The sequence below is a fragment of the Amblyomma americanum genome, chromosome 1, assembly GCF_052857255.1.
Source record: "Amblyomma americanum isolate KBUSLIRL-KWMA chromosome 1, ASM5285725v1, whole genome shotgun sequence".
Taxonomy (NCBI): Eukaryota; Metazoa; Arthropoda; class Arachnida; order Ixodida; family Ixodidae; genus Amblyomma; species Amblyomma americanum.
Window position 1 is genome coordinate 16,079,275 of NC_135497.1, and position 15,924 is coordinate 16,095,198.

The following is a 15,924-nucleotide window of genomic DNA, read 5'->3' on the forward strand; positions in this document are numbered from 1 at the left end:
CGTAAAGTTTACTTGTACCCTTCCACGTCATCCGAGAAAAATAGAAATGGTTTTCTTTCTTCTACACGATGTAAGAGAGAAACTGGTGCAGGCCGATTGCAACATCAAAGCGTACGCAGTTTCTATATCCCCTTCCTGCCTACACGCATATGCCGCCCGAGTGAAAGGTGGCTAGAATAAGTTTATTAAGTGCTAAATGTCGGAACTACTGCAAAAAGAGACGAATTTTCTTCCTCAACTAGACTGATGGTCTATAAATTTGGCGATTTTAATTGTGATCACTGGGCCTGAACTCACCCCTACTATTCCTGGAGTCTATGCCATAGTCATCCACTCCCTGGTCTTCAGCCTGTTTTTTGCCTACCTTCACGTTGAAGTCGCCCATCAGTACAGTGTGCTGCGTTTTTATACTTTGCTCACTGCCGATTCTACGTCTTCATAGAAGGTTTCGACGATCTGGCCATCATGGCTGGACGCAGGCCTGCACCACCTTCACTTTGTACCTCTTATTAAGACTAATTACGATAACTGCCACCCTCTCGTTATTACCATAGGATTGTTCTGTGTTGTCACCCGTATCCTGATTTATGAGCAATACCACAAGTAGTTCTTGTCTGTCCACTAATCAACGATAGCGTAGCACATGCCCGTCTTTTAGCACTGTATACACCTCTTCTGTCTTCCTAACTTTACTAAGCCCTATGACATCCCATTCAATACCCACTAGTTCCTTTAACACCATTGCCAGACTAGGTAGGGTACCTTCCAAGAAATGGCAGTCACCAAACATGCAGCCGCGCCACTCACCGGAGCAGACAAGCTGCTTCGGCTCCATGTCCTGCAGTGGCAGGTCCTTGAGGTGCGCAGGCGAGTGGCAACGCGGGCTGCCGGTCACCGTGTCGCTGCGCCGCAGCCACTCCGACAGCCAGCGCAGGTGACAGCTGCAGTGTAGCGGATTGCCCAGAAGGTTCCTGCGAGAAGCGCGCACCTAGTCTAGAGCCACTCCGCCGCTGTCCGGCGGGGCCCTACTCACAGAGTCGCCAGCGAGGACATGCGTTCGAAGGAGCCATGCGCGATGCACCGGATCTTGTTGTCGTACAACGACCTGCAATCAGACAGGGTGAGGAACGCCTGCATCATATGAGCCAAGGCTTGAAACATCAAACAGCTCCCAGTCATTTATAGCGTTGCATGCTGGCGTCTCGAAAAATGTTGCACCTCAGCGTTGGAAGAAAAACTGGCTGTGCAGACACCCGAGCGAAATCTTCTTCTGCACATTATTCTATGACAGGCCTGACACACATGTGCGCCAAACGCGCGCGTGTTATACCCATGAGCAGTCCAAATGCCCACTGAGTCAATGTATATGGAAATATTCGATGGCCATCCAGATGCACCGCTGCCAGAGGGCCAATTTCAATCACCACTGAGTAGTGAGCATACGATCCGATTCGAAACATGACGCTAGGGGTAGCAGCATCCGAGTACAAACGCCAAGTGAAGCAGTAATAAAACAAGGCGAATATTGAAGTGCTATTTTATTTAAAAAACTGCTCGAAAAAAGTTATTCAAATACTATACTGTTCGGCACGATCCAGACAGCGATAAGAAGCCGATGATTGGCGGCGATGCGCACTTCGCTTCAGAAGCCACTTTTCGCCGGCGGAGCTGCTCTGTCACACTTTCACGAACTGCACTTCCCCTGAGCTAGGGTCACTTTCGGTACAGCGTACTTTTGGTGTGCGCTGTCACCACGCAAAAAAAAACGAAAAATGTTTTGGATTGGATTGGATTGGATGTGATGCTTATCCCTTTATATCGGGCGGACATTAAAGAAAAGTCTTAGGCGAGTTCGAGACTTACAGCGGCGTCTGTCCTGCCCTATCGTCAACGCCAACGTTACTAATGCGTGTTCCGCAATTAAACGCGCGCCTTAGAATGCACCTCACAGCTAAATTAGCGAATTGCTCGAGCTCAAATTTCGCACAAAAAAGGCATTTGTTCGGCCGAGTTTTATACCATATTTGTTTGGGGTACTTGTCTGAATCAGCAAGAAAAAAAAACAGATATTCGCATCGTCTGCCGCGACGACGAAACGAATCAGGCCGCTTTCTCAACAATTGCACTGGTGGCACCATCTCGTTTGTCGGCCGTGGAGATTCGGCAAAAGGAGGTGGGGGAGTGTCTCGCGGGAGGTTCGACGATGTTACACCACGAAAGCCTTCAAACTTAGTGTAGTTTTGGCCAAACTAAGCTTTTTGTGATGACAAAGCAGTTGCTGAAGAGTCTCCAAACCTCCCGCAAAAGCCGCCCCCCCCCCCCCCCCCCCCCATCCTTCCCGTACTCTACACGGTCGACCAACGAGATGGCGCCAGCGCTGTAATCGCTGAGAGAGCGGCCAGTTTCGTTTCGCCGTCGCCGCAGACGATGCGAATATATAACTTCTTCGTGTTGATTCAGGCAAGTACCCCAAAGAAATGTGGTATAAAACAATTCCGCCGACCAAATGACATTTCTCTGCGAAATTTGAGTTCGAACAATTCATCCCTTTAGCTGAGAGAAGCATTCTACTGCGCGCGTTTATTTGCGCAACAGTCTGTAGAAAAAGCCAGTTCCGGAGCTGCACCAAAAACGTGGCCCCAGTGGCGGTCACCCGAACTAACGGCGCTGCAGTCGAGCCTTGCTTCTGGCCCAGCGCATCGTCTGCTACATGAGAAGCGCAGAGGCTGTGCGCATATGTGCTTTGTATGCGATCTTTGGAACGAACTGTTCTTTCAAACGAAGCAGGCATGTCACAACTGCTTTTTCATGTTGTGTGACACGATAATAATGTGCTGAGGTTAACACCAGTGCTGCTAATGTCCTACGGTATCCTTTTTTATACATATGTGCATTGTCTCGCGAAGAACTTGAAGGTGATCGCTTTCGTGACGGCCGAGGGGAAGCAATAATTTTTTTTCCTGGTGAGACCATCCCCCAATTTCGTTCAAAAACGGAGTTGAACGATATAAGGATAAAACAGCGAAACAATATCATGCGTTTTGTTTGGTCGTTTTGCAAATATAAACTGCGGCAGAGCTCTTTGTCCGAGTAGGGTTACCCTAAACTGACTGCCTTCACTGATTTCGATTGTACATTTCTTTCCGGCGCTAGCGAGCATTTGCGTGACACATTTTCATCCTTGCGAATAATTGGACTAGCGGAGGAATGTGTGAACATGCGATTTGGGAGGAGGCACTGCAGCCACAGAGATGGGTGCAAGGTGTATTGGCTCACGTGCATTCCTTGCCGGCACAGCACGCGGCAACAATTAAGGCTTTTGAGACCGGCTGAGTCCCCGCTCTGTCCTTGAAGTACGATAGAAGTGCGAATGTTGAGGAGAAACCCGTTGATATTCGGTCATTCTTGATTTACCGGAAGCGTTTCAAGTTCCCCTCGAAAGCATTATTTCGTGAAATTAACAAATTGAAATAATTTTCTTTGCAAGTTGAACAGGTGAGGACATCAGTAAGCGGAGCACGCTATTCCGTTTGATGTGCAATTACGCCTTCCATATTGAAAATGAAGAACTATTAATTGTTTGTCCAGGAGAAAGCGCACAAAATTAACGTCCACTACCATCATGCTTATACCACATAGCTGGCAATTGCAGTTAAAAACTCGATCGCTGAAGAGGTTCGAAGGTATGCTCCGTTTTCATTTATCCGCACCTCCTAATGCTGTACTACTACCGAGTTTTTTTCGATAGTGCTACCCAATATGCGTTCACTCGGAAAGCCAGCGTGTATATCTTCCTTAGAGAACGTTTAATATTGTATCAGAGAATATCAGTGCTCAATGACTCGTTTCTGTGCTTAGCGCCCAACGACTGCCTTTATCTCCAGTCATAAGTTCATTTTCGCTCAGAAACCACTGATGCCTGGCACAGAAGACAAAACAGGACGTTTATAATTGTTGACGTACCAGTTTCAGTTAGATCGCTAATTTCGGGATTTACGCATAGCAGCAAAGGAACTAGCCGATTAAAAGAAGATTTAGAAATCAAGGGCAGTGTGAAGAATACTACAGGTCGTTCTGATTGTTGTTCCGTTCAGGTTGTTCCGATTTTAAGCAGCAATAACAGCATTCTTCTTTTCCCCTTTTGAAGATGTTGAAATCGAAAGCGGGTGCGCAGGTGGGATGAGAAAGAAAAAATTATGTTGCGCGAATTTTGGATCGTTTTACATGAGCAATTTCGAAAAATTATATAATTTCACACATTTAGAGAAACAGAGGATATAATAGCTTTTGCCCTGAGCCAGAATTCAAAGTGGAAAGTCTGCATGAAAGAAGTAGAGGATGGGAATGGGTCCTCGAGTACGCCGGCAAAAGATAGTCAGGCGCGCAACGTCCCAAGGGACACTCGGTATCTGGCAGCAGCTTATTTTGGGAATGAAGTGTCAAGGAGAAATCGGATCCACTATTACCCATTTGTTTGTTCAAATAAATTACCCAAGTTATCTCGGCTGCAAACGGCCACCATAACACTCCTGCCATTGTGTCGTTGCCCTGGGAGCTTTTGTGACGAATTAGGCATCTTTGCATAAAGCTAATCCTGTGCGTGTTCCGCAAGGAAGCATTAGTGGTGCATCTTTTGTAAGAATCGCACTAAGAGCTTTACGCGCCGCGTGCATACAATGACCGCACGCTTTAAAACTACTGCTGCGGCAGTTCTCTCGTGCACACGTTCCACTTACACGAACTGCAGCTCTCTGCATCGTTGAGCGCGCATTACCGCTGGCGGCATAGAAAAAACGATTAGCACTGTTGGGGAACAATTAGCTCCTTCGTGCACTTGTTTTGCGGTTTATCTGAGTAGTTCCACCTGATATATATGCAATTCGCAATAAAATCTCTTCTAAGCACTCTAACGTACGACCATCGAAGGGGTTTGCACCTCTTTCAAACAGCCCAAAGAACACGTCTTTCACTCTGAAAAGCAATGAAAACGGACGCTACGGTCCCAGCCAGACAAATACTTACGCAAATAGACTTCGTTTCATTGCTGAATAGAGGTGAGCTAAATGAAAAACTAGAAAAGAAGACGCGTGGTTACTCTGGTTACTCCGACTCTGTGTTTCGCTATGGCAGTAGCAGACGACAACGCTGCACCGGTAGCAAGACTCGACTGCAGCGCTGTTAGTTCTCGTGACCTCCACAGCGGCCACTTTCCGCCGCTGGCCGGGACGGGAAGAACTGGTTCAGTTCTTTTAACGTTGGCCAACACCACCCCGTTTAAGCCTGTTCCAATTTTCAAGGCGGCGTTTTGTAGTTTCGATCACCCTGATCTTCGAAATGGCTTCATGTTCGGTCACCTCACTGCCCACTGTCGGTTGTCCAGAGTCAAAACCAACGTTTTTAGTACAGTGTACTAGATCTCGTACCCCACAGGCTTTAGATAGGGCCAGTTGGAAAACAGCCGCGGCGCACGCTTTAGTATGGGCGCGTCGTCTGCTATTCTGAGGAGTGCAGCGGACGGTGCCTCGCGTGCGTACAAAAGGGTATTTCATGAATACAAACGCCGTTTTCACCCTGATATCATTTGTATCAATGAAACAAGACGGTTTAGAAGCATTTATAACCATAACTGGCATAACGCGCTGGCAAACGGCTGCTCGTCTCGTTGTGACTTCCCAGCTCGGCAAAAAGGGAGTCGATATAGCGAGGGAATGCTGTGTTCCGACATGGAAGCTTAAAAGCTAGTTTTTCGGGCTTCTTTAATCGTATCTGCCTGCATGCCGGGGCAAATCAGTTTCTTTAGCCTCCTAGGGACTGGTGTCGGCGGCTTCTAAGCGTCGGATTTCGTACATAACGAGGTGATTTTGCGAAGTAAATGGCAGTTTGCACCGAGGCTGAGGCTCGGAAATTCAGTAGGTGTTTCAATTACTTCTGAGCATGCAAAACCGTCAAGCATTTATTCCCGAACACAACTGTTAAAAAAAGGCCAAGGGAAGATCCCCTAATGCGGTTCCTTTCCTCTCCGCGCAGTCGGTGCTGCAAGGTGAGCACTAAGGGCCCGCACTTCGCGAAGATTAGTGCTATTGCTGCGACTTCAGGCTTGACGAAGCGAACCTGCGTACTACTTTGCAGAGCCGCGTATTACCGATGTGAAGAATTTTATATAGCCAAACTGCGAGGGGACAAGCGGCACGTCGTGTTTCTTCGATTTCACCACGTGGAAGCAGGGATAGAAGAGTTTTCACTTTCGCCGAAATCTACACCCAGAAGCCAAACCCCGAGCATCCCGGCCTCTCTTATCCCAGGTGCAGAGACTCTTCAAAGCGTAGACGAAAGAAATGCAAGCAGTGAACGTCAATAGCGACGCGCGGCTAGAAGCGGCGGCACCCGGCGCAGATGATGCGAGGCGCGAGCCAGCGTGGACCAATCAAAGGGCCAACTCCAAGCCCCTTCCTGGGCGTACGCGCCCTTCGTCGGCCGCTCCGGCTCAGCTCGTACGCCGAGGAAGCGTTCATCGAGTTGCCGCTTTATGCAGCAAAGTGGCCACGCGCCCAAGAGCAGGCAATGGCCGTGGCACAATGGACGTGGTACTGTCACACCCTAGAGATGGCGCTCGCGCCCCTTTGAGATTAAAGCGGCGACGGAACGAGGGCCGCATATCCCGAGCAAGTTTCCCAACTGTCTGTATCTAAAAACACTGGTCAAAACCCAGCTCGGTTGACAGGGGTGGAGCCGATGGTGGAGCCATCGACATATTATTTGGAAATGATGGCAGTGGCGATGGATGTTGCACCACCTTCGAGAAATTAATTTGTTTCCGCGTAAATACTTAGAAAAGAGTTTTATCGCAAACCTAATGGCCCTTGGATTTGGCTGCACTCGTTGTGTCAAGTTCCGCGGCGGTGCCGCCAGCGTGCAGTGTCACTGCTGGCAGTGGAAATGCAGCTTCGCACTGGCTGCTTCCAATAGAATGGTGGAGTGCGGGGCTGGTCGTCTGTTAGCCATGCCGTCGCCACCAAACTGCAGCTAACTGCGTGCCGCCGACATCTATCACTGAAATCCCGAACCACGTGAACAATTTTCAAACAGCAAATCGCAATGAAGTGTAACCATGAACCAACCTCCGGAAATCGTTGTTTCACCCAAAAAGCAAGGCTCGACTTGACCGCTTTGATTTAATTTTAAGACGCCACGAACAGTCGCTCACTTCCTCCTTTCAAGAAAGAACTGCCATCATTTCATTAAAAGACTGCTGTCATACCTTGTCCGCATTTCCGACCTACACACAGTGGCGCCGCCATACTGCTGCACTACAGCCGCCCTTCCACGGGGCTCCTCGACTTGGCTGCACTTTCTGCACCAGTTCGGGAGGTGCAGCACTCTCGCAATCGATTTGACCTACGGCGCCCCCGCTTTCAGGGTGGGGACACCCTTTGTACCACCCACGCGCCCGCCCTGCACTGCGCTCTATAAGTGCGCCACGGTTTCTGTGAACTGCAAATAGACAACAGCACATAGCTGTTTCACTCGTGGAAGTAGTGTTTTGACATTTTTGAGTGCATTTTATGCGTGTTGCATTCGCTCCGACTACACGATAATCGAAAAGGTAGTCATGACGGATTGCCGTGTTTCCCAGTCAACGGCTGCACTTTAAAAGGACCGCAGTTATTTGGTGTTCCTTGGTAGTAATAATATGGACTTTATTAGAATCACCGAATTCCATAGAATTATGCTGCTTTTGTTGTTTTGAACGTACGGGCTGTTCACAAGGCCCCAAAATCCTCGTGTATACAACCAGCGCAGGATGGCCTGCAAAATATACCTTTGCGTAGTTAACACACACTTTCCAACATTCTCTGAAGAGCCTTTGTCTCATTACTGCACCGCATGCGAAAAACTCCACGCAGTAAGGTCAAATTTTTCTTCCAAGTGGGTTGTCGCCTCACTGCTCTGGAGTGAAAAGCCGAGGACAGGTCTGAAACCAAATGGCCATATTTTCTGAACTGCTTCCCTTTTTCAGATGGTTACGTTTCCCTTTGTATGGTGTTGGCTACAAGTAGACTCATGATGCGATGCGACGAACGTCTTCCTAACTCGTAGTGACTAAGTCGCTTTATTCGAGGTCAAATTTAACTAAACAATAATTTTTTTCATTAAAAACACGAAGAAAAATAATTAAAAGCGACTGATTCACAAAGAGGCCTCACAAAACCAGCCTCTGATAACTAATTATTTTGAATACCATTTTCTCCGCCAGGCTAAACTAACAAAGAGGAGTCAGAGCAACTGAGACCGCCTTACTCGCTTCCGCGGAACCGTCTGCTCCAGTTGCCAAGAGACGCCGGCTTGCTGCATCACTCGATAGTCGTCGGGCAGGACAGTTGGTCTCTCATTAAGGAATGGGTCTGGGCTAGTTGGAAAGCCACGCTTGAGGTAAAGCTCGCAGGAAGACGCAGGCTAGAGAACACAACCGACAAGCTCTCATCCATGCTGCTGTCATCAAGAAAGGAAAAAAGTGATCTATGGACATAGTTGCCCAGAAACCCGAGTGACGAACTTTACTGATGTGGCTGCGTGACGGCAATGAAAAAAGCCTTTATTTTTCCCAGTGGTTTCTTTAAAGCGATACGAAAAGGAAAGAAAATAAACGATTACTAGAGAAAAAGCCGCCTTTAGATGGCGTCACGCAGCCACGAATGTTTTACTTGCGCACAGAAGGCAGGTTTGGCGCCAGGATATTCGTAGTGAGCTGGAGCAAAGAAGTAGAGAGAGGGGAGGGGCTATAATTCCTTCCTAGCATAAGGATAAATCAAATAATAAACTGCACAAAACACTGCGACGAGCTTCACATACTCGTTTACCCGGCTGCCTTATTGGGAAACGTCTTTGCAGTCAGGTTGTGAAGGTGCTCGGCAAATTTGATGTGGCCTGGCAGGTTTGAACACTTCCCTTTCAGCTTTCTGGTCTGGTGGACAAAATATGCGACTTCTGACAGCATGGTGCAGAAGGTGCGATATGTACCGAGGCGGCTGCAATCGGGAGAAGAAAGGCCGCGACGCGTAACAAGAACGAGGCATCTCTAATCGGGAGAAGAAAGGCGGCGGATATTGCATGAAACATGCGAAACCGAGAGGAAGACAGGCAATTTCGCCCATTGGGCCACGCCCCTTATGAGGATACACGCGAATCCCCTGTCCCTTAGTAACGGCCGCGCGTAATTATCACGCGATGTTATGCGCGCGCCGTTCCGGAGGATTGCGAGGGAGGGCACTCATGCCGGCCCCGCTTCCTTTCACGCCCCCGCAGCAGCTTTCCCTCTTTCCCCAACGAGAGACCTCCTCTCCACAGCCCGGAAAAAGGCGCGTTTCTCCCGGGGCTCGCTCGTCTGCTGGCTGGAGCTGTGCACACGCACGAACCACGAAGAGTGGAAACTCCGCTGCCTGCGGCTACCAGAAAAGGCCACAAGCCCGCGGCGCCACTATAATGCCGGCGGCGCCTGGCGGTCTGGGAAGAAACCACTGCGCCTGACTTCCATTGAGGGCACTCTCGCGCGCTTCTTTACCGCTGGTAGCCCGAAGAGCAACTGGTGCTACGCTTCAACCATTTGAGCACAGACACCGACAAGAACTGTTGCTGATTGACTTAAGGACGCACAAATACAACGTCACGGCGTGCCCGCTGAAGCAAACACCCGCGTCGTCTCCTTTGAGCGCGCGCCGGAGCCGCCTGCCCGGGCGCTGCATTTTTTTTTTCGCTGCGGTTTCTACGAGGCGCCGCATGGCGCCGCCACTGCATGCGACCCCGTCGGCGCATACAATTGTGACTTGACAGCTTTAGCTGTGCGTACGCAAAGCGCTACGGCGCTGCGTGCGTTACACTGTCCGCTCCGAAGTATAGTTTTAGCTGGCCGAGCCGTAGCGTCCTTCAGGCGCACGTAGCGCCATCTAGTGACAAGACGTCAAAGCACATCAACGCTCGGTTGAGGAAAATTTCACCCGCGATTACTGATAACTAGTGTGAGTGCATTGTGAGCCTTTTTTGTTCCAAGAAGGAAAACTATGCAACCGAAGAAAATGTAAGAACTGGCTAAAAGCCAGAAAACTGCTTCGCCAGGTGTAGTTGCTACGAGGAAAACACACTGCATATAGTTAGGCCTAGGAGCTTGAAAATCACCAAATTATCTGAAAAACAGGGGCTAGTTATCGCTTATACCGCTGCGTGTGGGCAAGAGTAAGCGAAATAAAAGCGAACCGCTACCATTTGAGCGAGCTATTGCGTCGGCGAATCCAGCGGCGACATGTATTTATTCCGAAGCGGGCGAGCAGGGCGCCGCCATCTTGTCAAAGTTAGCATACGCAAGCCACGCAAGGTCCGCTGGCTAGCGTACGCACGCAAGACGCAGGGCTTGCGCTTGCGTTCTGAGCATGCGCACTACCGTCGCCGCAAACTCCTTGCGTATGCTACGCCGTTGCGTACGCACAGCTAAAACTGTCTTTTGTCTGGTCGCCTGCGCTCGCTCGCGCTGACGAGAGTTTCACCTCCTATATAGTCTTGCTCCGTGGCTCGGACGCCTCTGCCACGGAGACCGCTGCCGTTATCGGCCGGCCACCGCGTGTGAACTGACCGCCGCGGGCCATGAGCGAGGAGCCACGCGAGGTGAGCGGAACCTTCCTCCCCCGCCATTTTGTTTGCTTTCCTTCTATTTTAAGCTTTTTCACCCCTGTACGCGAGCGGAGCACTCCCTTGTTGCGGCGGTTGCTTTGTTGCTGCTGCTTGTATTGCTAGGGAGCAATAAACGCTCATCCGAGTAGAATACCCATGTTTGGCACCTCTGTCCCGAACCCGCCGCGGTGGCGACTACCGCACCACGGATTGGCGGTCACAGCTCTGACTGCTAGTGCTGGCAAGCTAGTGCTAGAGAGCGACTACTGCTTCTAGCCCTTTGAGCGTTATTACAAGAATAACCCGCATATTCTTGGCGCCTCAACGTGGGACCAGAGGTGTGATAAACCAAGTGTCTGTGTGACAGACTGCAGAGAAACACGCTGGCCATGGCAGCGAGCGGAACCTATTTCCAGTACCTGCTGTGGTTGTCCGATATGGCATCTCAGCAGCAACATGATATCACGACAGTAACAACTACTGAAGGCGTATTCCCAGAGGCTGACGCTACCCCTGCGATCTAATATTGTTTCAGCCGAGCGACGTTTCACGCGACACAGCAGCTCAGACGAGCGGCGACGCTAGGCGCTTCTCGCCAAGCGCTATGCCGCAAGGTATGGATAGCATGGAGCGACCTATGCAACCTAGCTCATCCCACGAGGCCCCTCAGCCAGAACTTCCTGGCCAGGCCAACCACCAAGAGGCTGTGTTGCTCGACACCTCTCACCTCATAGAGGGCCTCACGGGTATCGTGCAGAACGCCCTGCAAACACCCGGTCCAGCGGGGAGGCCGAGGCTATGGGTGGACCTTCCCAGATACGGCGGCAGTCATGATCTTGTCAGTGCCAGCGAGTCCCTGGAGCGTATGCTGACCTACCAGCAGGCGACGGGGCTTACCGATGGCGAGGTTTTGGCGCGTGTCGTGCCAGCTTCACTGAGAGATCAGGCTGCCCGCTGGTTCCGCCTCACTGGCCACCGGTCCCGCACAATGAAGGAATTCCGAGCGAGGTTTCGCGAGGAGTTCTTGCCCGCAGATTACGACCGTCGTCTGCGGCGCGAGTTTGAGCTGCGTACTCAGCATCCGGACGAATCCTTGCTTTTGTACGTACGTAAGGCGATGGACGAACTTTATCGCATCGCAGACCCCTGAGCTCCGAACGGCAAGAAAGTAGAGCGCGTCACGCGACAAACTCACCCAACCTTCGCAGCCTACCTACGAGGCGTGCAGTTCAGGGACGTGGACGAACTCGCCTCGGCAGCCAAGCGCATGCAGGCGGACATACTCGCCTCCCGCGCGTATCGGCCACCACCGCCAGCGTCGCGCAGCCGCGATGCGCCTGGAACGGAGACACTTTTCGCATTCGTTCCCAGGGTGCCGAAACGGTTGCATTCAGTGACGGGCAACTGAGAAACGGTTGGGAATCGTCTGACCGAGCTCTCGACCCGTACACGTATGCTATGCGGGCAGCACACGCTACACCTGGCGAAGGTACGCAGAATCGGGACCGACATGCCGACCCGAGGACGCTAGAGCAAAGGGCAACTGCGACGGTACGCCCGGCAGGGAGGAACGGTCAACCGGCGAGAGGTGACAACTGCCCCGCCCGGCAACAGCCGAACACCCTCTGCTACCGGTGCAACCAACGAGGGCACTACGCCCGGGAATGCAGACGCCCCGTAAACCGAGAGCACGCGCTTTCGGGAAACGAACGGAGCCGCCGGTGAGCAACGCTGCACAGCCGGCGGCACCAACGAGGGCACTACGCCCGGGAATGCAGACGCCCCGTGAACCGAGAGCACGCGCTTTCGGGAAACGAACGGAGCCGCCGGTGAGCAACGCTGCACAGCCGGCGGCACCAACGAGGGCACTACGCCCGGGAATGCAGACGCCCCGTGAACCGAGAGCACGCGCTTTCGGGAAACGAACGGAGCCGCCGGTGAGCAACGCTGCACAGCCGGCGGCACCAACGAGGGCACTACGCCCGGGAATGCAGACGCCCCGTGAACCGAGAGCACGCGCTTTCGGGAAACGAACGGAGCCGCCGGTGAGCAACGCTGCACAGCCGGCGGCACCAACGAGGGCACTACGCCCGGGAATGCAGACGCCCCGTGAACCGAGAGCACGCGCTTTCGGGAAACGAACGGAGCCGCCGGTGAGCAACGCTGCACAGCCGGCGGCACCAACGAGGGCACTACGCCCGGGAATGCAGACGCCCCGTGAACCGAGAGCACGCGCTTTCGGGAAACGAACGGAGCCGCCGGTGAGCAACGCTGCACAGCCGGCGGCACCAACGAGGGCACTACGCCCGGGAATGCAGACGCCCCGTGAACCGAGAGCACGCGCTTTCGGGAAACGAACGGAGCCGCCGGTGAGCAACGCTGCACAGCCGGCGGCACCAACGAGGGCACTACGCCCGGGAATGCAGACGCCCCGTGAACCGAGAGCACGCGCTTTCGGGAAACGAACGGAGCCGCCGGTGAGCAACGCTGCACAGCCGGCGGCACCAACGAGGGCACTACGCCCGGGAATGCAGACGCCCCGTGAACCGAGAGCACGCGCTTTCGGGAAACGAACGGAGCCGCCGGTGAGCAACGCTGCACAGCCGGCGGCACCAACGAGGGCACTACGCCCGGGAATGCAGACGCCCCGTGAACCGAGAGCACGCGCTTTCGGGAAACGAACGGAGCCGCCGGTGAGCAACGCTGCACAGCCGGCGGCGTCAACAGCGGTGCTCAGTGAGTCACACGAACTCCTAGCCCCGCTGGCTTGTCGTTTGGAACCACCCAGCGACACGCCAGTCCCGCTCATTGCGCTTACGGTTGCTCGACGTAAGTTCATGGCTTTGCTAGACACAGGAGCGAGCGCATCCCTGTTTGGCGACGAGGTATGCGAGCATCTCAGTCGGAACGGACTCCGACTGCGAGCGAGCAACCTCCCGTTCCGATTAGCCAGCGGCACAGCGCACGCGAGCGGTGCCGCGCGGCTTGTGGTGCGGTGGGAGAAACGAGTGAGGCGCCAGCGCTTCGCTCACCTCCCCGGCCTGTCGGTTCCAATTATTCTTGGTAGAGACTTCCTCGTCAAGACGGGCATTGTTATTGACGTCTGCAGCGGAGGATATAGGGAGCGAGCACGTGGCACCCTGAAAGCAACAATCGCCCGAAAAAGCCCCTCGAAACGCCTTCGGCCGGGCTGACATACCAGAAGGGAACTCCTCCCCTCCGGCGCGACCCCATGCGGTGGCACTTAGCGCCGCGGCGGCATGCAGGCCTTCCCACCCGCTGCTGAACAAATCAGACAGTTTGTCAGGGGAGGAAAAGCGCGCTTGTCTCTGCTGACAAGCTGAGTCCGCTCCTGAACGAATAGGACGCCGTATTCACGGAGCGGCCTGGCTGCACTACTAAGACAGAATTGAGACAGGCGACGCCGTTCCGTGGAAGTGCAATCCTCGGCCAGTCAGCTTGGCTATGAGGAAAGCGCCTGATAACGCCCCGGACGAACATCTCGAAACAGGCGTTGTGGAACGTTCAAAGAGTCCCTGGGTGTTTCCAGTGGTGCTGATGGATGGATGGAAAAGGATGCAACTACCCGCCTCTGTGAGGACAATCGACGCTTGAACGAGGTGACACAGAAGGACGCATACCCACTTCCGAGAATTTCATCGATCGTGTCTAACTTTGCTTGAGGGAAGTACTTCACTACGCTCGATGGCAGCAGAGGATACCATCAGGTGGAACTTTTTCAGTTTACCGTGCGGCTTGGCCGGAGCGCCCGCGACGTACCAGCGTCTGATGGACCGTGTCCTAGGCGATGCAAGGTGGCACCACGCTCTTGCTTACCTGGATGACATTGTGGTGTGTTCGGAAACCTTTTGATGAGGACTTACGCCATCTCAGGGATGTGATGGAAAAGCTGACGTCAGCGGGAATCACTCTGAACGCGAACAAGGCCGAGATAGCGGCGACCGGAGTAACACTGTTGGGGTTCACGCTAGACAAAGGACGCCTTCTGCCGTACGAGGATAAGCTTCGGGCTATTTGCAGTTCTCGTTGCTGGCAGACATAGGCGGACTGAGATGCTTTCTGGTGCTGGTGAACTTTTACCGGCAGTTTATTCCAGATTGCGCAGCTCTGAAAGCCCCCTTAACGACATTGTTGAGGGAAGGTGTGAAGTGCCATTGGGGACCCGAGCAAGAGGCGGCACTATGCCATCTCACTTGCGCGCTCGCGGAAACCACAGACGTTAGGCTGCCTGACCTGAACAGGGAATTTGTGATCCACACGGACGCTTGTGACCTGGGCTTAGCAGCAGTTCTGTTTCAAGAGCACGAAGGTAGCCTGAGGCCGGTGACACTCGCCAGCCGCTCATTAACCCCTGCAGAGAGAAACTACTTCGCGACACAAAAAGAATGCCTCCCGATTATCTTCGCTCTGCGGAAGTTCGACCATTACGTCAACGGAGTCGCCTTCGTAATTGAGACTGATCACGTGGCGCTCACGTGGCTGAGGCGCCTAGGCGAACAGAGCGGACGCCTAGCGCGATGGGCGATACTCCTCCATCGTTACGACTTTACCGTGCGCTACAGGAGGGGTAAAAACAACGTGGCGGCGGACGCTCATTCGCGCGCGCCCGTTGACGGCGTGGGAAGTAACAACACTGCCCACTCCGCCGCGGGCGCCCGACAGCCGGAGCAGCGCGACTGCCGCGAAGCTCAGCCAGCGTCCCGAGGGAAGGGACTACCCATCTCCCCAGGGCGAAAGCGTGAACCACTTGGAATTCGACAGTTCAGTGGTGAGCCTTTTCAGCAGAAAGAAGCTGTTGGAGGCACAGCGGGAGGATCCATTTTGTCGAAAAGTGTTCGACGGGCTCAAGGAGCCAGGCGGCGCGGCCGCGGCGCACATGGAGGCAACTGGTATTGTCCGCGCGGGGCGCTCGAACACAGCTGGTAATGCTGTGAGCGCGATGGATTCCTATCTGCTCGACTCCGATGACATCCTGCTGACATATATCCCCTCCGAGAAGGATACACACGAGTCCTTCAAGGTGGTGATACCACGCTCGATGAGAGGAGCACTTTTACGCTACTTTCATGACACGCGCATCGCTGGGCATGCGAGTGGCCCTAAGACTTACCTCAAGTTGTGCCGCCTCGCTACCTGGCCTGGCATGAAGCGGGATGCGATTCGCTACGCCCGCTCGTGCGACTCCCTCGAAGTGCTAACATGTCGTGTACCACTGCAATGCCCTTGTGGGGTGCGTCGGCCTCG

General features: G+C 53.2%; 1 protein-coding gene across 1 annotated transcript in view; it reads right to left on the bottom strand.

Moving 5' to 3' along the window:
- Positions 1-15,924, bottom strand: part of sli (slit guidance ligand) — a 408,240-nt gene that overhangs the window by 115,448 nt on the left and 276,868 nt on the right. The window contains exons 21-22 of the mRNA XM_077643187.1: positions 1,034-1,105; positions 808-971 (exon numbers count right to left, since the gene is read on the bottom strand). Of these exons, the coding sequence (XP_077499313.1) occupies positions 808-971; positions 1,034-1,105 (236 nt within the window). The remainder of the gene's footprint in view (positions 1-807; positions 972-1,033; positions 1,106-15,924) is intronic.